Source organism: Aedes albopictus, chromosome 3 (assembly GCF_035046485.1).
Source record: "Aedes albopictus strain Foshan chromosome 3, AalbF5, whole genome shotgun sequence".
Lineage (NCBI taxonomy): Eukaryota > Metazoa > Arthropoda > Insecta > Diptera > Culicidae > Aedes > Aedes albopictus.
In genome coordinates this window covers 47,748,779-47,772,344 of record NC_085138.1, presented here as the reverse complement: position 1 = coordinate 47,772,344, position 23,566 = coordinate 47,748,779, and the positions used below count along the sequence as shown (strand labels likewise).

Genomic DNA, 23,566 nt, shown 5'->3' with positions numbered 1-23,566 from the left:
AACTTCTCATGGGATTCTTTTACAATCCACCAGGACTGGATTGTTCGCAAGTGCTTTGCGAAAAGTTGACTTCCTTGAAATTTCAATATGAGCATATTTATGTGATGGGAGACTTTAACACGAACATTTTGGATACTTCATCAGCCTCAACCAAAAGATTCCATATGGCTTTACAGGGTTTATCTCTCTCAAGCTTAGGTCAAGTTCCAACACATTTCAATCGAACCGGTTCTACACTCATTGATATGATTATTACGAACAATGCCAATTCAGTGTTACGCTTCAGTGATGATACTGCTGTACGTCTGGTTTGTTCGTATCTGACGGACAGATCGCAAACCGTATTTGTCAATAATGAACTTTCCAAATTTTTGCCAATCACCTCGGGTGTACCACAAGGATCAGTACTTGGACCCATACTGTTTACCCTCTACATTAACGACCTTCCAATGAGACTTACTGGTTGTCAAATCCATCTTTTTGCGGACGACGTGCAAATTTATTTCAATTGCTTAGGGCATTCAACTCAGACTGTTTCAGAGTTGATCAACCATAATCTGCAATGTATTGTCAGTTGGGCTGTAGACAATTCGTTAATCCTGAACGCACGTAAAACCCAAGCTTGTTTCATTAGTCGCACCACAAGGAGCATGAGCATGAGCATGAGCATAGATGACCGTACTATTCGTAGTTGCTACTCCGTGATTGACCAGAACAACCGAAGTTGCACAAGGAACCAACAGACGGAGCTTGGGAGTAGCTTACCGTCCTCAATTTGCGTCTTCGAGAATTCCAAACTATATTAGGTCAATAACGGCGCCGGCCACGTCCTTACGGTCATCGAGGAAGGAAAGGAATGTTATTATGACGTGCGTTGCTTACTAAAGACCGAGATCACCTCTGCGTCTCCACGTCTGTCATGGGAAGGACTTTTTGTTAGTGGGGAGGGGAAAGGGCGCATGATATGAGTTCACTTTGGTAAGTGGAGTGATTCATGCAACCCTATTAATATCAAACCACTTATTTTCATTTGGACTAAAACAAAACACATGCCGACATCGAAGATGACGAACCATTCAGATAGTTTTCGAAGTGCGAAAATTAACGAAAGAGAAAATAAAGTGATTTGAACCAACGTGGCTTTGGAACTTGGGCCGACACTTGACGTGACGAACATTTCAATGTCTGTTGACTAAAATCGCAAAAAATGTTGTTTGTTGCATCTATCGTATCATAAATCGCCCCGTACGAAGATGAGCAGTCAAATAGACTACGACGACGACCGAATGAAAACGCGGCCTGTACACTTTGCCACCAAAAACTCACTAAATCGCCCCGTACGAAGATGAGCAGTCAAATAGACGACGACGACGACCGAATGAAAACGCGGCCTGTACACTTTGCCTCCAAAAACTCACTCTCGCAAAAATCTAGCAAAGCGAGCGCGCGAAACTTTGCTGCTGCCGAACTACCGCACACTACTGACTGCTTGGCGTCCCGTCGTCGGAGCCCCGCAGAGAGAAGGGGAAAGAAAATCGCAAAAATCTAGCAAAGCGAGCGCGCGAAACTTTGCTGCTGCCGAACTACCGCACACTACTGACTGCTTGGCATCCCGTCGTCGGAGCCCCGCAGAGGGAAGAGGAAAAAAAAATCGCAAAAATCTAGCAAAGCGAGCGCGCGAAACTTTGCTGCTGCCGAACTACCGCACACTACTCTATTTTGAAACTTCCGGAGAAATCCCAGAAAAGATTCCTGCCCAGCCAACACACGATCGCATATGCTGTTGAATAGGATGCTAAAGTGGAGGCGATATGCGTACTCTTTACACGCGGTTTCATGGGAGCATGTACGCGAATGGCCTCCACTTTAGCATCCTATTCTACATAATATACGGCTTCGTGTTGGCTGTGGAAATCGCGGAAGGTATCTCAGAAGGAATCTCAGAAGGAGTTTCTAGAGGAATCCCGGAATCCCAGATGAAGCCACTCTTGGAATCTCAGGAAATAAGCCTGGAAAAATCCCAGCAGGAACATGTAAAGGAATCCTAAATAAACCCTTTGAAGAGTTTAATAAAGAGTTTTCTGATTGGAATCCTGGTAAAAATTGCTAGAGAAACCATGTATGGAATTACTGGATGAATCCCAGTCATAATTTGAGATTTGTTGATGCACTCTATGAAAAGTTACAGCTTATTGGACTATTTGTGCGAGAAAAAAGGTTGCTTATGCCAAACATTTTGGCCATCCCCTGTATGTTATGCGAATATATGGTTGAATGTTTTAAGTGTGATGTTTGAACTATTTTATACGGAAGACGTTTAGAACGATGTTGAATTTTCAGACAATGTATAAGTACTCACCAGAGCCAACAGTATCATGACAAGCGATACCAACACGATCGCATATATGGCCACCACTCCGTTGTCCGGTTCCATCACGTCCGGTTTGATGATGGTTCCATCGGTACCATTCCGCATGGTAGCTACATTGTTGTTTGTTGCAAAACAGAGAGAGAGAGGGAGAAAAAGTGAGAACAAAATGTAAAAAGTTAGATTAATGTTGATTAAATTGCAGACTGGTTGGTGTTGGTTGGTGTTTGTTCAACACCGTTGCCTGTTGGCGGAGTTATAAGGATTGACTGGCCATCAACAGACAGGAAAGGTTATGCTGCGGTTTTTCCACAGTCGGTTGTGGCTTACTGGAAAAACAAACAACTCCATTAACATCCTGGCTGGGTGATGGTGGTACCACCTGCTGGGGTTATTATTCTTGATTAAATACCAAAACCTTTAAAAACACGCGCGTTGCTGAAGTTGCGACGCTGAACCATAAGTATTGTCTTCCATTCATTTTATATTCGAACATACATATAATTCTTCACTTTAGGAATAAAAACGAAATAGGGTTAGTTGATGATCAAATGGGTGAAACGAAAAATAAAAACCAACACAAGCAAAACAAGAAAAATTAATTAAAATCATTGTTTAATTAAATATCAAACAGTGCGACAGAGACAAACAGAACAACAAATTGACAACGAGCTGTTATCAGATTATAAACGAGTGAGTGTCACTCAACTGCGAAGGAGAAACTCTTGCCAGCTGCTAAATACCCCCAACTGGTGGGTGACAGACAGACAGACTGGGCTGCAATCGATAGCGCGCGAAACTTTCTCTTCGTCCTACCGGGACCGGAGGAGACCGGAATCAGCATGGTCGTCGGTTGGTCGGGCGGTTCGGTAGACTATAGTCAACCACCACCCGCAGTGTTTGTTATTTGAAACTGAAAGTTGTGTCACCGATGATGGCAGCAACCAGTTTTCATTCCACCGTTTGTCAAATTCAAACAGTATCACGCGAAGAAACGAAAGTAGGGGTTTTATCTGATTCTCGTCATACTAAGCACTGACCAATAAGAATCAAGAATCAAAAATCAAGAATCAAGAATCAAGAATCAAGAATCAAGAATCAAGAATCCAAGAATCCAAGAATCCAAGAATCCAAGAATCCAAGAATCCAAGAATCCAAGAATCCAAGAATCCAAGAATCCAAGAATCCAAGAATCCAAGAATCCAAGAATCCAAGAATCCAAGAATCCAAGAATCCAAGAATCCAAGAATCCAAGAATCCAAGAATCCAAGAATCCAAGAATCCAAGAATCCAAGAATCCAAGAATCCAAGAATCCAAGAATCCAAGAATCCAAGAATCCAAGAATCCAGGAATCCAAGAATCCAAGAATCCAAGAATCCAAGAATCCAAAAATCCAAGAATCCAAGAATCCAAAAATCCAAGAATCCAAGAATCCAAGAATCCAAGAATCCAAGAATCCAAGAATGCAAGAATCCAAGAATCCAAGAATCCAAGAATCCAAGAATCCAAGAATCCAAGAATCCAAGAATCCAAGAATCCAAGAATCCAAGAATCCAAGAATCCAAGAATCCAAGAATCCAAGAATCCAAGAACATTTGACCCACTTTCGTCTAATTCAACTCTTTCGCCTACCAAACCCTGGGATCCCGGATCGTCGGAAAAGAAAATGATTCGTCTTTGTTGGCGGCGATGGCGGTGCGATAAATTTTCCTAGAAACACTTTTAGTCTGATTGGCGCGCAGAACATTGCAGCTTCCGGACGAAAGGCAGAGTCCCACTAATCCCAAAACTCAAAATGCAAAGCATTTTCGTATCGTTTCGCTTGATTTAATCTGACCCCCAGTTTGGATCGCCCCCTCAAGCCTCAGCGTAGTCCCGCCTCTAGACAAGATGAGATAGTTTTGGCCACGGGAACGAAATTCGAATGGCGGTCAGCACATTTCCGACCTTTTATTTCATCCCGAAATTGCAATGGAGAGTGCACAGGAGAGGAAATAAAAGAAATAAAAAAAAACATTCACACAGAAATGGATAGAAACTGCTTAACAAGAGTTAAAGTTTTCAATTTCCGCACCGAAAGTTGCATCTTGCTGCCGTTTTTTTTTCTATTTCTGCTCTGCCGTCGTGAAAAGACGGAAATCGTGTTTCCCCTGCAGGGGCCAGAAACGATTTTCTGTGTATGCAATTTAGAATTCTCTTAGAAGGGGATAGACAAAATGATCGGAACAGGCAAAAACTTCATTCTTTAAAAAAAAAAAAATAAAACAATGATGTAACTTTTTGTCAAATGCACAAACATTTATAATCTTGCTTAATTTTTTTACCATTTGTAGACAACCTATCGTGCCGCTAATATCGACTCTGATCACTACCTGGTGAATGGTTAAACTGCGCCCAAAACTCTTTGTTATTAACAATGTACAGTACCGGCGGCCGCCCCGGTACGACTAGAGCGACTGAAGCAACCGGATGTCGCCACCGCATACGCGCAGAATCTCAAGGCAGCGTTGCCGGACGAGGGTGTGCTCGATGTGGCCCCTCTAGAGGACTGCTGGAGTACAGTCAAAGCAGCCATCAACAACGCAGCCGAGAGCACTATCGGGTACGTAGAACGGAGTAGACGAAACGATTGGTTCGACGAGGAGTGCAGAGCAGTTCTGGAGGATAAGGATGCAGCGCGGGCGGTAATGCTGCAGCATGGAACCCGACAGAATGTGGAGCGATACAGACAGAAGCGGAAGCAGCAGACCCGTCTCTTCCGGGAGAAAAACGCCGTCTGGAAGAAGCAGAGTGTGAGGAAATGAAACTGCTGTGCCGTTCACAAGAAACACGTAAGTTCTACCAGAAGCTCAACGCATCTCGCAAAGGCTACGTGCCGCAAGCCGAAATCTGCAGGGATAAGGACGGGAGCCTCCTGACGGACAAACGTGAGGTGATCGAAAGGTGGAAGCAGCACTTCGACGAGCACCTGAATGGCGAAGAGAATGTAGGCACGGAGGAGCAAGGCAGCAGAGGAAATGACTATGTTGGTGCAGCAAAGGACGGGAACGAACCAACTCCCACGCTGAGGGAAATTAAGGATGCCATCCACCAGCTCAAAAATAACAAAGCGGCTAATAAGGACGGTATCGCAGCAGAACTCATCAAGATGGGCCCAGCAAAGTTGGCCACCTGTCTGCACCAGTTAGTAGTCAAGATCTGGGAAACCAAACAGCTACCGGAGGAGTGGAAGGAAGGGATAATCTGTCCCATCCACAAGAAAGGCGACAAATTAATGTGTGAGAACTTTCAAGCGATCACCATTTTAAATGCCGCCTACAAAGTGCTATCCCAGATCATCTTCCGTCGTCTTTCACCTAAAGTAAATGAGTTCGTGGGAAGTTACCAAGCCGATTTCATCGACGGCCGGTCGACAACGGACCAGATCTTCACCGTACGGCAAATCCTCCAGAAATGCCGTGAATACCAGGTCCCAACGCATCACTTGTTCATCGACTTCAAAGCGGCATACGACAGTATCGACCGCACAGAGCTATGGAAAATCATGGACGAGAACAGCTTTCCCGGGAAGCTTAGCAGACTGATAAGAGCAACGATGGATGGTGTGCAGAACAGCGTAAGGATTTCGGGTGAACTATCCAGTTCATTCGAATCTCGACGGGGACTACGACAAGGTGATGGACTTTCCTACCTACTATTCAACATCGTCCTGGAAGGTGTTATGCGACGAGCCGGGCTCAACAGCCGGGGTACGATCTTCACAAAATCCGGCCAATTTGTCTGTTTAGCGGATGACATGAACATTACTGCTAGAACATTTGGAACGGTGGCAGAACTGTACACCCGCCAGAAACGTGAAGCAGCAAAGGTCGGACTGGTGGTGAATGCGGCTAAGACAAAGTACATGCTGGTAGGTGGGACTGAGCGAGACAGGACAAGCCTTGGCAGCAATGTTACGATAGACGGGGATACTTTCGAGGTGGTAGAAGAATTCGTCTACCTCGGTTCCATGCTAATGGCTGACAATAACGTGAGCCGTGAAATACGAAGGCGCATCATCAGTGGAAGTCGTGCCTACTATGGGCTCCAGAAGAAACTGCGGTCAAAAAAGATTCACCCCCGCACCAAATGTACCATGTAAAAGACGGTGGTTCTCTACGGACACGAGACATGGACGATGCTCGAGGAGGACCTGCAAGCACTCGGAGTTTTCGAGCGACGGGTGCTGAGGACGATCTTCGGCGGCGTGCAGGAGAACGGTGTGTGACGGAGAAGGATGAACCACGATCTCGCTGCACTTTACAGCGAACCCAGCATCCAGAAAGTGGCCAAAGCCGAAAGGATACGATGGGCAGGGCATGTTGCAAGAATGCCGGACAACAACCCTGCAAAGTTGGTGTTTGCTAACCATCCGGTTGGTACAAGAAGGCGTGGAGCGCAGAGAGCACGATGGGCGGACCAGGTGGAGCGTGATCTGGCGAGTGTTGGGCGTGACCGACGTTGGATCCCCAAGTAACACAGAAAACATCTTGGAAAATCAAAATTTCAAATGATGTTTTATAATTGCTTTATAAGAGCATCCGAAAACTTCTGATGTTATTTCGAAGCTTTCTTTACGTTGGCTGGTTACAAAGAGCAAACAAATATACATGGCTTTATAACATGAAGAAATATGTTGATAATGCAATTATTCAACAATTCTAGAACATAAGCCATAAATCATTATTGAATTTTGACAACCATCAATGTTTATGTTTGCACTTAGTAAAACTTTGCGATTTGATAATGCGGTGATCTTGTCGTGTCTGTCGGGTTATGCGATTTATTCACGAAGGCCATCACATTGCTGTTGGGGTAAATACACTTACGGCAGAAAGTTCGTCAGAATTGAGTAGTACCGGTTAGGTTCCAATGCTTTCAATAGCTCGAAAACTAGCTAAACTTCCAGGAAGAAAGCGTCTCCGCGCTTTTTTTTCCTGGTCCACTTATCATATACCGTTCCACAACTTTTCATTAAATGTACAACCTACTACTCTCATGAACTTGTTAACTCAAAAGTCACAAATCTGAAAAGCATTCGGCCGGTTAACTTGATCTGGTGCTTTGCTTCATTAGATTGATCAAATCAGCAGCCAGGAACTTTTCGACAAAATCTCACATCTACCACCGAGACTTCCAATGTTCCAATCTCGTGTGATTCGTTGTCATTTATCGCGTTGCCGAGCTGTAGGCCAATTCCCCTAATCCATGAACATGAACATATTCATGGACGAGGAGCTGTTCCGGATAAAGATTAATCGATGATGGTTCACTGCGAATTGGAAAATCCCGCGGAATCCGTAAAACATTAACGAACTTGTGGACTATCAGCAGATTGATTTGTCTTTATTGTTGAATCAATTGTGACGTTTTGACAGATCTGGCCAGACCAGGAAAACAGTTGTAATGTAGTTATTTTCAAGTTGTAATAGTGATCGCAAAATACACTAATAGGTATGTTTGTAGAGAATATGTTTTCAAGACGTATTATAAACGTTATAACAATTTCTTACTAAATATGTTTTAGAGTTGCTCGTGAGACATAATTTCGAAGCAATTTCAACCTATTTCTTGGAAAACAAAATTGTTGAAGTGTTTTCTGTTTCTTTTCATCTCATCAGAAAAATGCGACAAATAACAGTACCGAGGAAATGAATCGGTACAAAATTAAAATATGTAATTAAATTACAATCTTATTATTTAGATTCATTGATCATATTGAGTAAAACGTAAAACGTTTTGTTTCATGATTACTCGATTTTCTATAAATCATAGTCAGTCAGTAATGAAACATGAACCTCAATTATAATTATGACTGTAGACTTAGCATTATTCAAAATATTTTGAACGGCGCTGTATGCTCCATAAATTATCTGCCATATTGCGTTTTCGTGTGGATTATTAAAAAAATAATCAAATCGCATCGAATGGCTGATTTGCCCCGTAACGTGGGTAGATCACCTTAGAATGGTGCGTTGCGGCGTAAGATCTACCATCACATCAAATTTCGGTCTTGTTAATGTTTTCATGCCTTAAGTGGCCGATCAGTGGTAAGCAGACAGTCCAGGATCGAGATTTGATGTGCTTTTTTTTAATGTTTTGTTGCTAATCCACATTTTATTTCAGGAGTAATCAGGTAAATGTTTTGTTTATAAATGCTTATTAACCATGTTTATGATTGTTTTTCAAACAAATGTATAACAAAACATACACAACACACACTGACATACATTACATATACATATCTCATCATATATTGGGAAAGGGGGGACCATCAGGGCACCCGATTGAAACGATTTGGACAGGAGCTTGGAACTGCCTCCTCCTTGTTGTTAACATTTCGTGGATTGAGGGCGGGCCCTTCGACCCCATCTATTGGGAGTATTCTGTCAATCGAGGGCTTGATTTTGCAGTTGTTCGTGAGAACTTTCTTCTGGAAGGAGATTCTTTTCCCCTGACGCGGGTTTCGCGCAAGTGTCTCTGCTTGCGGGTCCGCACAACCCTTTTTGGCCCTTCATACAGAAGAATGACTGACCACTAACAACAGCACAATCTTGATCAAATCGCTTTTCAGATTATTCCAGTGCTATAGGCAGCTGCCTTGCTACAATAGATGGTAGAACAATATCATCATATAAGTGGGCCGCGGAGCTGTGCGGCCCAGTATTTCCTTTTATTTTTTAATTCCAGAAAACGCCTTAGTTCTGAAGATACACCCACGAAGTTCCCAAACACAAACGGAAATTGTCCGGAGATATCAAGATAAGTAAAAACTTTTATAAACAGGCACGCAACTCTTTCTACTACTAGGCAAATAGAATATTTATGTGTTTGCTTATTCATCACATTCGTGGCGGTGCGGAACATTTTATAATATAGGCACCGTACTTAACATTTTCTTCAATTCACCTTTAAATAACTGATGTTTAAATTTTGTATAAAAGGAGATCGCAGCAAGCCGTGGCTGCGAGCGGTCACGTGGTTTGACAGAGGCGTTTCGTCCGCGTTTTTTTTTCGCTTGAATCGGCGGATGAAAATTTGATTCCGCTGTTGGTGCTACGCCTTCCGGCATAGATTTGAATATGTTTGCCGTAGTTTTGGTGGAATCTGTACGCGTGTGAAGATACTGTAAAATTTGAAATTGATGAGAAAATGTGCATTATCCAGTGATAACATTCTCTTCCCCCCTCGGATATCGGTGGTCAAAGAAAGTTTGAAGTGCAACTGTGTAGAATGCCGTCGTAATCTGGAGTCCTACTACGTCAAAGTTACGGTGGTGTTATAATGAAAGATTTGTAATAAATATGCAAATGGTTGCAAAAACACTAGTTCCGAGAAGATGACAACAAAAACAGAGCTTTGTGAAGAAAAATTAATAGTTATAAAGGTCATTTCTGACGCATGGTCCAGCGATGTTCGGTGATGATGTGCGACGGAGGTGAAAGGAAACGCATGACAGCCCAACGTTGGGTCATTTTTGTTTCGAGCTGAGATTGAAGGATGAATTTTTGTGAAAGCATGAAGAATGTTGGATTTGATTATCGGTTGAATCGGGTGAGATCTTTCTGATTTGTATTGAAGTTCTTATAATATTTTGTTCATTTAACTTGACCATGCAATTGGGAGAGATCAGTAGTGTTTTTCGTTTCAGAGAGCGAGTTTAGGCGCTTAAGCCTAGGCATTAGGGCCAGGACACGGACCAAATACCTGTGTTCCATCCCAGGATTCCAAGGACCAAGGGGTGACATTAACCTTCTTAGCAACGTCATCCCCACCGATTTTTCACGTAGTTAGCTTTCTATACAAAACTGAGCGGTTGGTACGAGATGTCCCCGCTTAATGGTTTTATTGTATAATCAATAACGCTGCACAGTAGGCCTGGCCGCTTTAATGCTTGTAATGCATTTTCGATGTACTGCAAGCATTAATAATGACAAGAAAAATGGTAGAAGTAGTCGATTCTATCATTTTCCAGGATTCTTTCAATGAATGGCTGTGTATGTGTAGACTAGACTAGACTAGACTAGAAATCGCATCGAATGGCTGATTTAGGCCTCATTTTTGAACTCAGCTTAGTGGCGCATGAATTATGGACGAGGGAAATTATAAGTTTCTCCATAAATCCTGGAGCGCAAATAAAATACTACTTACGCCACTAGGTTTAAGTCTTTATTTAATGCGTTGTCTGAAATATGAAAATATCATACCAACTCCATCACTTGGAAATAATTTTCCATGTTTGAAAAGTTATTTACTTCATCGAAAAAATAAATAATTTTGTTTTTGTTTATCTTTTTTTTTCGTTTTACTGTTCAATTCCTTACTTTACATGCCGTCAGTTTCACAGTACTAACAACATGTAATATAAGTGGATTATTCAAGCTATATAACATTAAAATAGCCTAATTACAAAAGTTGAAATGATAAGCAATATAAATGTGTTTTACATATTGTACCACTTTGAATTAGCTTGATTCCAACTTACGAATATGATTGTTTTATATGCATATTCTGCAAGTAGAACAATTAACAAAATACTTGATTTCAACCAATCGATATAAAAGAGTTGGTTAGAATGCGCCATGATAGTACTATTGGTGTATTACAATACATCTTATATAACCTGTAAGATGTTTTATAAGCCGCCATTTTTTGCGCTGTTTTGAGTATATAAGTGTTCGGTAAGGCGAAACTGGAAGCATTTCCTCACTTTTTGGTTTTTGATTTTTTATTAAATAACGAAGCAATATTTTCAAAATCGGTTTTCGTGCACATGTAGAGTATGGATCAAGGTATCTTCTGAATTTTTTTTGTAGTGGAAAATGTTTTTAGTTTTTGCAGAAACCATTTTTGAACAAAATTTCACAAAAAAATGGTTTCTGCAAAAACGAAAAACATTTTCCAACTCAAAAAAATTCAGAAGATACCTTGATCCATACTCTACATGTGCACGAAAACCGATTTTGAAAATATTGCTTCGTTATTTAATAAAAAATCAAAAACCGAAAAAATGAGAAAATGCTTCCAGTTTCGCCTTAAGTCAATAATACAGTAAAAATACAGTGCATTAGGTATGAATGGTGTATTTTAAACTAATACAGGGTGTTAGGTTCCTGAGTGCAAACTTTTAAAAGGGCGATAGAGGACCATAAATGGTGAAAAAAAATATTCTACGCATATGGTCAAACCTCAACCGTTACGTAGTTATTGAACTCCCCATGTTTTTGACTCTTATTGCCTTAGCTGGCTATAACTTTAAAATGGTCAAACTTATCGCTGTTTTTTTACCCTTATTCGAAAGATTCTTGAATTTTCTATCAAATGGCATCTTTCAACCGATTGGTTAAGTTGAATAACTAAGTTTTCTAGAGCAAATAGCCTTAAAGTTGTGTGTTTTAATTTGTTTTTGTCAATTATCTTTGAAAATTGCGTAATAAATTAAAATTCTTTCTTTGGCAAAGTTGTGGCCCCACTCTACAATTCATTCTTTGACATCAAACTTCTATCTCTTATCGTTTTCTTGCAATTTCGATTTAAACTTCGCATTTCAGATCATAAATTTTGTAATCGTCATGGTAAGCACCTTTTTGCGCACTGTGCCGCACATTTAAATCAAAATTTCAAGAAAATGATAAGAGTAAGAAGTTTGGTGTCAAAGAACGAATTGTAGAGTGGAACAGGGGCCACAACTTTGCCAAAGAAATTTTTTTAATTTATTACGCATTTTTCAAAGATAATTGACAAAAACAAACTAAAACACGCTATTTTTAGCTACTTTGCTCTAGAAAACTTAGTTATTTAACTTAACCAATCGGTTGAAAGATGCCATTTGATAGAAAATTCAATAATCTTTCGAATAAGGGTAAAAAAACAGCGATAAGTTCGACCATTTTAAAATTATAGCCAGCTAAGGCAATAAGAGTCAAAAACATGGGGAGTTCAATAACTACGTAACGGTTGAGATTTGACCATATGCGTAGAACAATTTTTTTCACCATTTATGGTCCTCTATCACCCTTTAAAAAGTTTGCACTCATGAACCTAACACCCTGTATAAAACATGTTGTGTTACTTGGGGAGAGCTGCAGCTGCAAATCGAGTGTTATGGCGGCAAATTGTTCATTCAGTATTATCATGAATTTGATGTTAATTAAATAAATGAAATGAGACAACTAGAGAGTTGTCAAAATCATTGTGCAAATTTCAAAAAGATACAGCTAGTTGAAAATGTTTTTTGCCTGTCCCAGTCATTCTGTCTAACCCCTGTATGAGTTTCGGTAGGATACCATGCGTCTCCATTGGTTTGACAATTTATCCACCTGTCTTCGTGCGGGATTTTCTTATACTTAAAAAAATGCCTGTCAAAATTTCACGTACCCCTCTTCCCCCTTCAAGCGTTTCATACTTTATAGTTAGGGTCTGTGTCAATTGGGAAATTAAAATTAATTTTTACTTAAATTTGACAGTTCGACACTTAAACTTGACAGTTTTTCTAAGGAAATAATTACCGAACTGTCAAATTTAAGTGAAAATTAATTTTAATTTCCCAATTGACACAGACCCTTAGTTTCACAAGGTTAAAATATAGCTAGAAAAATGAGTAAATCCGAAGCTTTTAAAGTTACCCTATTCAACTCGAAAAATTATAACCGTTTTCCGCGAAAATTTCTCCAAGAAGCTTGCAGCAAACAAGGCTTGCTCATTTTAGAACCAGGCCGAAATAAAAAAGGAAAAGATGCCACACAGGGGAGCTAAAACTCCCCTTAGCTTCGACGAACACAATGGCAGCGCGCAACATTTAACTCATTCTGGTTCCTGCGAACGAACAATCGTCATCATTTCTAATAATATTCAAAATGAACGTCATTGTCGGAAAGTTTGCCTTCATACCCAGTCCAGGCAGGCAGGCAGGCGGGCAGTAACTTTTCTCCATTGCCTGTTGGGTCGGTCGGTGCTACGGTGCTACCACCCGACCCTGTCCTTCCACCTTGAAACCGCGATTTTATCAAAAACAGTCACCCACACCACCGCGACGGCCCTGCCTTGTGCAGGGCCCACGGCAGGAGCAGTGCGTGGCGCGGAGATGACAATGCTCATCGTTATCATCATCTAGTAGCCTGTGAAGCGACTTCTCCGCGAACCGCGACCATCCGCCTCCTTTGTTGGGTCGTTGGGTGGCGTTTTCCGCACAACTACCGACCGTGTGGTGCGTTGTTGCCTTCACGACAGCTTTGATGCCATGCGGGACAAAAAAGTAACAACCGCAACAAATTCGCGCGTCGCTCTTTGGTTACTGCGGTCGCGGGATGATCCGACTGAGCAACAACGCAACGAGTAGGTTTGTTGTTGTCCTCCGACTCCGAGTGAGGGAATGGCCCTTCGGTTTAGCACATTTTAACCAAAATTTCATTTGCGTTTATGAACGAATGCGGTGGTATCGTCGTGCTCGCACTTACTATGTGGTGGGTTCCTATAGAGAAGGCAGTGTTCAATGCGTTGTTATCTTCGTTCGTTACTATGCCCAGTAGCATCATTACCATCATAATAGGGACAAACTTTGCACGTCACATTGTAAAAGTTGGAAATGTTTTGTTGCAACCATCATCACCTTAATCAGTGCCGTGAGCCGCCTGAGAAAGGTGTTCTTGCCAGTGAAATTTTTGAAAGTTCCATAACAAAAATCTACATTTTATTCAATGGAGGCAAAAATAGTTACTTACACAATACCTAAGAATTTCTAACACAATGATGAATAAAGATTTTGTTGCATTCGAAATTTGTTACAATATTGTTCAATTATACAACTTAGGTATTTCAGTTGCTTAATGTTAGTTTCATAAGTGTATACCCGCAGAAAAATATTTCAGATATAATGATTTTCCCAAAAAGTTGAGCATCTTAAGCCCAGCATATACATATAATATTCATAAGTTCAGAATTGCTTCCAAAGAATTGATTGCAATTTCTTTGAATGGTTTCTCCTTTCCAGGTATTATTCAACACATGTCTTCATGAATCTCTGAATGATTATCCGAAGATTTCTACAAGAAATCTCACACGAACAGATTTTTCTTCTTTTTCTTTTTCCGGAACTTGGCTTGCCTCTCTTCAATTTAGTGTTCTTTGAGCATTTCCACAATTAATTGTTGAATGGCTTCCTTTCCCGACTAGAAGCACATAACAAGATCATTACAAAATTATTATGTTGTTGTTTTTTTTTTGTCTGTATTAACGAGATTTTTAACCCCAGGCTAGTTCATCTCGGGACCCACGGTTTACTTCCCTTCCGAAGGAAGAACCCACATTTTGTGAGTATGTCGGGAGTGGGATTCGACAGTGACAAGCAGGGCGTGGAGGCTGAAACATGCCGCATTTCGTCTTTACCGCGTTTTTGCATTTTTCTTGTGTTTTCGTTAGTACTTGAGTGGAACGCTGATGGAAGAGTGAACGGTCGTCGGTCGTCAGTGACAAGCAGAACGCGGAGGCTGAAACAGGGCGCGGAGGCTGAAACATGCCGCATTTCGTCGTTCCCGCGTTTTTGCATTTTTCTTGTGTTTTTGTTCGTACTTGGGTGGAACGCTGATGGAAGAGTGAACGGTCGACGCACACTGTTGCGGATGGCATAAAAACGTGATCGAAATTGTTTTGACCATGAAAACATGATTTTTGATCTTTGGTGTCTTCGGCAAAGTTTTTCTATAAAATAAGCCCTAATTTATGGAAAAATCAGTTTTGTGATCAATCCCCCTAAAAGTGAGAAACGATTTCTATCTTTTTCATTTGTAAACCAAAACAATATGTTTGTTCAGAGAAGTTGTAGACAATTTCACTAGAAACAACTTTGCCGAACATACAAAATTTCTATCTTTTGATTTGTATGTACATTTGAGGCGTTTTTTATGAAGCACCCCTAAAAATCAGTTTTTTGCTTATAACTTTTTCTATGAATTTTTCACGATTTCCAAATGTTCTAGCAAATGTTTTGCCTTATTAAAACGCGTAACTTTTGCGAAGAAAGTATATATCTATCTCTCATATTTATCATGTAATTGGAAATTTCACTTTAAAAAATGCTTATGTTTGACATACCCATTTGTTAACTTTCGCACGTTTTCGCAGACCAGGATTTTCACATTTGAAAATATGGAACGAGTTTTATCTATTGCAAATATAGCCAATTTTAGCCTGATTTCGCCTGCATATTTAAATTTACATACTAGAAATGACTATCGTTATAAAATGTGTTATTGTAAAATGATCAAGATATCAAAAAAATGTACTTAGTGCTTTTCTTACATGATTTTCCCACATGAACACGCAAAAACGTTTTCACAGAATCACTTGGAACTGCATCAGATGACTTTCCCATGAAACTTAAGTTTTTTTTTCAGATAAACAGTGGCTCTCATAGTAGTACGATAAGTCTCTTCCACAAAATAAACGATATTGTTGAATGATCTTGCTAATGCTCATAAAATTTTTCGAGTTCATGTACACTTTGCAGAAATGTAAATTTTCAGAATGTTTAAATAACAGCATCTACTGATTCGATTAAAATTGGGTTTCAATTTGTTTACTTGAAAATTATTACATATTTGTTATTATTAATGCATATCATTGATTAACGTCATCACTTATTTCATTGCTTCCAGTTACTATCTCGTCATAAGTTTAGAGCAAAAGGTTGTTCGCATCCTACGTTTATGGTGTTCTAGTTTTTTTTAGGAAATAGTCCAATTTTCCTTATTATGGGATCAGATGTTTCAAGCAGACGATGTAGGAGATCTGTGTTAGTTTAGATTTTTGGAAACTTACGTCTATGATCGTCTCTGTAATTTCTGGTGTTTTGTTGCGTGACTCTTGTGCTTCCTCGGACAGAAAAACATACAAACAGTAACTGGAAGCAATACATTTAATGATGACAGTAATCAATGATATGTGTTAATATTATCAGATAAGTTTCATTTTTCAAGTAAACAAATTAAATCAATATTAATCGAAACATCAGTTGTTGTTATTTGAACCTTCTGCAAATTTACATTTTCGCAAAGTGTACATGGACACGAAAAATTTTATGAGCATTAGCAAGAGCATTTAAAAATATCGATTATTTTGTGGAAAAGACTTATCGTACTACTACGAGAGCCACTGTTTATCTGAAAAAAAAAAACTTAAGTTTCATGGGAAAGTCATCTGATGCAGTTCCAAGTGATTCTGTGAAAACGTTTTTGCGTGTTCATGTGGGAAAATCATGTAAGAAAAGCACTAAGTACATTTTTTTGATATCTTGATCATTTTACAATAACACATTTTATAATGATAGTCATTTCTAGTATGTAAATTTAAATATGCAGGCGAAATCAGGCTAAAATTGGCTATATTTGCAATAGATAAAACTCGTTCCATATTTTCAAATGTGAAAATCCTGGTCTGCGAAAACGTGCGAAAGTTAACAAATGGGTATGTCAAACATAAGTATTTTTTAAAGTGAAATTTCCAATAACATGATAAATATGAGATAGATATATACTTTCTTCGCAAAAGTTACGCGTTTTAATAAGGAAAAACATTTGCTAGAACATTTGGAAATCGTGAAAAATTCATAGAAAAAGTTATAAGCAAAAAACTGATTTTTAGGGGTGCTTCATAAAAAACGCCTCAAATGTACATACAAATCAAAAGATAGAAATTTTGTATGTTCGGCAAAGTTGTTTCTAGTAAAATTGCCTACAACTTCTCTGAACAAACATCTTTTTTTAGTTTACAAATTAAAAAGTTAGAAACCGTTTCTCACTTTTAGGGGGATTGATCACAAAACTGATATTTCCATAAATTAGGGCTTATTTTATAGAAAAACTTTGCCGAAGACACCAAAGATCAAAAATCATGTTTTCATGGTCAAAACAATTTCGATCACGTTTTTGGGCCATCCGCAACAGTGTGCGACGGTCGTCAGTGACAAGCAGGGCGCGGAGGCTGAAACTTGCCGCATTTCGTCGTTCCCGCGTTTTCGTATTTTTCTTTGTGTTTTTTGTTCGCACTTTGTGTAAACGATCGACGATGGCTCGGTGGCAAGAGACCACATTGCCCGCATCGTGGTGCTCGTGTTCGTCGTTATTCCGAATTCGGAAATGCTAGTATCCAAGAGATTGTTTTTCAGTGCGTCGGGTATTCTCGCTTATGTATTTTTTTCGGATTCTTCGATGGACAATCGGAGAATCAACGAGCGGTGTGAACGAGTGCACATTTAATATGGTTGGACCGTTTGCATGCTGAGACCAAAGCCAAACATAGAAAACCAGCTGGTCAGGATTACCCGGTGAGTTCGTTCCTTATTACTTTTTATATTTGAACATGACATATATGGGGATTTCGGAGGGGTAGCCTAAGGAAGTTAAATGAACTGGTTTCCGGGCAAATGTTCGTGGGGTGGCCAGACTTTGTCACGAGATAACAATTATCATGTTGTTTTCCGAAGGTCTCCAGTGAATTTAGCTTACCCTGCTACAACAAACCATCAGGTAGATCATTCCGTTCCGATATGACTCTGCAGCCATAGGTAATCCTTGCGCTGATGGTGGGTACACAATCATCATCATCATCATCATGTCGGGAGTGGGATTCGATCCCAGGTCCTCGGCGTGATAGTCAAGTGTTCTAACCACCACACCAGGTCCGCTCCACGACATTATTATGTTGTTATAAATAACAATAGTTGACATGATTCTGTTATAAGAATTTATCTATGTGAATACCCGAATAAAAACTAACCATAGGGTATTTGTTGAAAACCATTCATGTACCATACAGTGTACCAGCTACAATAAAGTGTATTGCAATGATGGAGTTTGTCTTGATTGAAAAAAAAAATGGAATAATCAAGATAACCAGATTCCATTATCTATTTAACAACATCCTTGACAACGCCATTCCGATAAACATTCCAACAACAAAAATAATCCCGTTCCGCCAATCCCGTCCACCATGGATGTTTAAAATGTTTTGGTCGAAATCTATTTTGATTGATATAAACGTCATGTGCTCCAAGCCCTGTGACAGCACTGACAAACTTCTTTACAGCTTGTAAGCTTTATATAGGCTTACAGGGCTTATTTTAGTTCTTACTATAAGCCTATAAGCAATAGTGATGCTTATATAGAGCTATTTAGCACTGACATGGCCGTTATAATGCTCAGAACAGTGCTTAGTGGTTACCTGGGCAGTTATCTGGCTGGTGGGACATGGGAGCCTAAGCTTCAACTGTTAATGCAGTCAGAGACTTACTCAGACTTAGACAAGATTAGGTTAGTTTGGCTAGAAAGCCTAAGATGCCATAAACAGGAGGAAAATGACAAGATAATATAACATAAGGGTAAATCGCCAATTGTTGCACAGCTAAAACTCGCCAATTGTTGCACACTCCATAAGAAAAACATGGAGTGTGCAACAATAGGCGAGTTTTTAGCTGTGCAACAATTGGAAAATTACCCTATATGGTTTATGTAATGTAATACAATACATCATAACATAAGGGAACCATTCCAAAACCAATTGATTAAATGTATAGCCAGTAGTGAAATTACAATTAAAAACAATATATTTACGGTACATTTTATTGTTTGAAACTATACATGTACCATACCATGTACGGTATATTAAAACCCACGTATCAGTATTTCGAACAATTCATTTACAATAAAATGTATGGTTTTGCAAAAAAAAAATATATATGGAGAAATTTTTTTTTGTATTGTTACGATACTTTAACAACCTGTATACTATATTGTAAAAATCTTATTTACAATTCACTGTATGGTGTCTACATTACATCTTATTGTTTTTGTATTTTTTATTTTACAGTGGTGTCTATTTTAACGATATGGTTCTAACTAGTACTGTTGCAATACAACAAAAATTTATTGACGCAATAAATTTTAAACACAACTAAATTCTAGTTCAAATGAACCAATTTTTCAGTTTGCTGTAGGGACAAACTGATTTCTAATTTAAACTGAACTGTTCCATTGCCTTATAATACAAATATTATAATTTTTGACAGTTTGTTAGACCAAACTGAGATTTGGTAGTTTCAACATAAAATAATGGATTGTTTTGAACGACTGCATTTATGCTGCTAACAAAGCCGGAACGTGATTGTGTTGGTGACGACAGCTCCTGCGGCAGCTCGGAAATCTATTTTTAAACACTCGGCAAGCGGATGGAAAGTAGAACGGATAACAAAAAGACAAAAAGGCGAAACTGATAAACGTTTGTGGATGCTGTCTTGAATACCTGCGCGTTATCCATCACGGCCAAAATTGCATTTGAAAGTTGCGGTGATGGATTTGCTACACCTTCCTTGTTGTGACGAAGTTGAGGTAAGAATTTTAAAGATGTGTGAGTGCTGTTTGTGGTCTTCATTTTGTAGAAACGAATGAAGTTTCTAACGTTATATGGAATGACGATAAACGATAGTTTTTATCGATAAACTCTACGTAAGTACAAAGAAATATTACTTTGAAATAAGTAAATTCTCAGGTCAAAAATCAACAACTTGTTTTAAACAAGTGTCATTTTTCTGCGTGTATAACAATATTTCACGCAGAAAAATGGCGCTTGTTTGAAACAATAAAACGCATGGTTGATTTTCAAACTGAGAATTTACTTATTCCAAAATTATATTTAATTGTTTTCATTTAGAGTTTATCGATAAAAACAACCGATCACCATCATTCCATATAATGTCAAAAGTTTCATTTGTTTCAACAAAATAAAAACCATAAACATGGTCCGAAAGCACTCACAAATCTATAAAATGCTTACCCCAACATCGCCACAGCGAAGACGGTGTAGCAAATCCATCACGGCAACTTCCAAGTGCAGCTTTGGCCGTGATGGATAACGCACAGGTATCCACGACAGCATTCACAAAAAGTTGATCGGTTTCGCCTTTTTTGTCATTTTTAAGTCGTTCTCCTCCCCATCCGCTTACCGACGCTCTAAAAATAGATTTCCGAACTGCCGCAGGTGCTGCCGTCACCAACACAATCACATTCCGGGTTTGTTAGTGGCAAAAGTGCAGTCGTTAGAATCAATCCATTATTTCATGTTGAAAATACCATATCTCTGTTTGTTTTAACAAACTGTCAAAAATTTCGACAAATGAAAATATTTGTATTATTAAACAATAGAACAGTTCAGTTTAAACTAGAAATCAGTTTGTCGCTATAGTAAACTGAAAAATCGATTGATTTGAGCTAGAATTTAATTGTGTTTACAATTCATTTTTCTGCGTGTTGTTATATTTTGCATTATACTATAATTGCCTCCAACGAAATTTCCTAATTCGTTTATTGCAATCTTTGTTATATTTTTTGTAATAAAATTATTTCAAAATTTATAAGATTTTTTGTGTTAATTGTTGTTATTTGGTCACTCGACCCAAGAGATTTGTAACAAATTTGTTTTGAAATATATAACCAGTCTTGTTAGAGATCACAGTCATTCGAACCTTTTCGTCGATATTCGGCCTCCTTTGACTCCTACATTCGCAACACAAGCAATCAAACAACCGTACGAAACAACAATGTCAAACGAATGCACTTCACCACGATTGCGTCTTCGGAAGACGGTTCGGTTTTTGTTATTCCTGTCTTCTTCGATAATGAGACCTGTGTTGGCCATATGTGTGTCGTATTCAATGCAACATGCAAGAATAAACTAATATTAACATTCATAATCGAAATTGGCTGAAAATCTATGCGAAAAGCTAGAATTAGACAAATGTCACCGTGTCATACGGCATTGATTTGACTCCTTCTTATGTTTATTGATCTTCGTTCTACCGCTCGTGTTGTGTGTAAGAGGTAACGGTAGCGCACGAATGTAACAAAGCAAGCTGACACACGACTGCGGCAACGAAATGAAGGTAGTGAAAAGTGTCGAATGTTTACAAGACTGTATATAACACAACTTGTTATAATTTTGTAATGATTTCGCAAGCTTAGTCTAACAAAATTTGATATAATCTTGTTATGATTATATTTCAACTTGTTATATTTTTGTTTTAATTGGAACGTACTTTGTAAGAATTTTTGTTATTTTATCTACTAACGGTACATGTTTTATAACAACCGTTGTTACAAAAATAATTGTAACAAAATAACTCAACCTGTTATAATTTTGTTTTTCCCTTCTAGTCGGGTTGCCTGCCATTGCATGAATTTGTACATTGTGAGGCAAGGGCAATGATACGGGATGCCCAGGGAGTCGAGATAATTTTCCTGACTGGAACGGGAATCGAACCCGCCGCGGCGCGCCGTCTCCGGATTGGCGATCCATAGCCTTAACCACTAGGCTAACTGGAGACCCTGGAGACGAACAGATTTCAGAAATCCCGAAAGAAAGCCTCTCAAGATTTTCTACAGGAAATTCTAGAAATTTCCAGAAAATACAATTAAAATCGTGATGTTGTTTTATGTATGTTTCGTTTTTCATAATTATTTTAAAACTCATCTTGTATGCAATGCATTAATTTTCTGGTTCAGTGTTGACATCAGTGCGTACGAACCAGCAATGACAAAGTAGGCACGGCATGCAACACAATCCCACTGGAACAGTTTCGTTTACACAAAGCAACCCGTGCTTGTATGGCAACGGCGGCATCCGGATGGAGGAGTAAAGCACAACCAAAATTTAATTATTATCCGACATCAAAGTTATAGTTATCTGAGGATGGGCAATTATTTTTCCTCATTCCGAGCGCAGTGTATCGATTCGAATGCGACACACCGGTGCGACAGCGTTCCTTTCCTAGTGTCAAATTATAATTAAAGCAAAATCGAAAATCACTGAGCACAACAAACACACGGCAAACACGCAAAACTCATGGCATTCTTCGTTTGTGCCGTTGCATTCGAATGGAAATTCCGGGAAAATCGGTGTTTGCTTCGTCCCGAGATTCATTGCTCGATACAGTCACCGCCTACTCCTGCACATCCTCCGGAACCGAACGGTCGGATGATGCACTTAATCAACGTCAGGATATTGCCAGTGAAAACTTGCATAATTAAATACCCTAGCCCAGAATTCACGAAATAATTAAATAACGGCTCCCAGAACGTACCTACGTACCAATCTCGAAACAACAACGGGAAGTGGTGGATCTCCCCCCGAGCGACTATCGGAAATGGTAGTAGGAAAAATTCCCAATTAAAATAACACAGCCCGGCGAGTATCGGTAGCACAATCGTCCATTTGCAGATGGTTTATAATTTAATGAGCGATAAAGCGGAAAAGAGAGGAGCCTCTGCAGACCCCAGCGCCCATTGTGACGAACACCCGATGTTGTACACCCCTGACCTACGCCCCTGGAGCTAATTTGACCCCGCGGGCGACCATTAAATTATTCACACATAAATTTGATTAAAAATTCCATTAAATTAAAATAAATTCCAGTTTGGCCATCAAGCGACGGGCGCCGGCGGCGAGCGTCATTTCGACTTCGGCATGCTTGGGTTCTCGATGTCTGCAACCCGAGCAGAAATAGTTATTGATATAAACGAGTTGCAAAAAGTTGTTTTTTCAGCACGAGTCGTACATTTAAATACGAAGAGCGCTGGAAAAATCGAGTTTTGCAACGAGTTCCATGAAAAATAGTAAGCAATGATTTTTTCATTATACAACTCATTTGAGTTGCATAATGTTCATAATGCAACTCAAATGAGTTGCATAATGAACATTATGCAACTATGTTTCAATATGCAACTCATTTCAGTTGCCTAATGAACCCGTATGAAAAAGTAGGCCATTATGATAGAGGAATTCCACGGAGTCATGTCAGTCGATCCTGAGCGACCATTTTAAAAATATCTGAAACTTTGTACAGTTTTTCAATTTCATATAAATCGCCATTTTTTGATATTAAACCTTCATATTCACTCACGACTAACTTTTCAAAAGGGTGTATGCGAAAATAGTTCTAAAATATTCTAAAAGCTGTACAGCAAAAACGGATTGTTCGATTGTTATAAATTTTTCAGCAAAGTTAGATAACTAATTGATGATTCCTTAGAAAATATACACTGTAAAAAATTTTTTTTTTACTTTGAAAAAATATGATATTTGTCACAAAAACTCAAATATCTCAAAACCCTATC

At 39.2% G+C, this 23,566-nt stretch overlaps 1 protein-coding gene across 21 annotated transcripts in view; it reads right to left on the bottom strand.

The window, feature by feature from the left end:
* LOC109405842 (low-density lipoprotein receptor) overlaps positions 1 to 23,566 on the bottom strand; it is a 1,187,857-nt gene that overhangs the window by 42,882 nt on the left and 1,121,409 nt on the right. For all 21 annotated transcript variants that reach the window (XR_009999021.1, XM_062858855.1, XM_062858856.1 and 18 more), the window contains one exon: positions 2,360 to 2,481. Coding sequence is in view for 20 of the 21 variants with exons in the window: in XM_062858855.1 (XP_062714839.1) it covers positions 2,360 to 2,481 (122 nt within the window). In the remaining variant the exon portion in view is untranslated. The remainder of the gene's footprint in view (positions 1 to 2,359; positions 2,482 to 23,566) is intronic.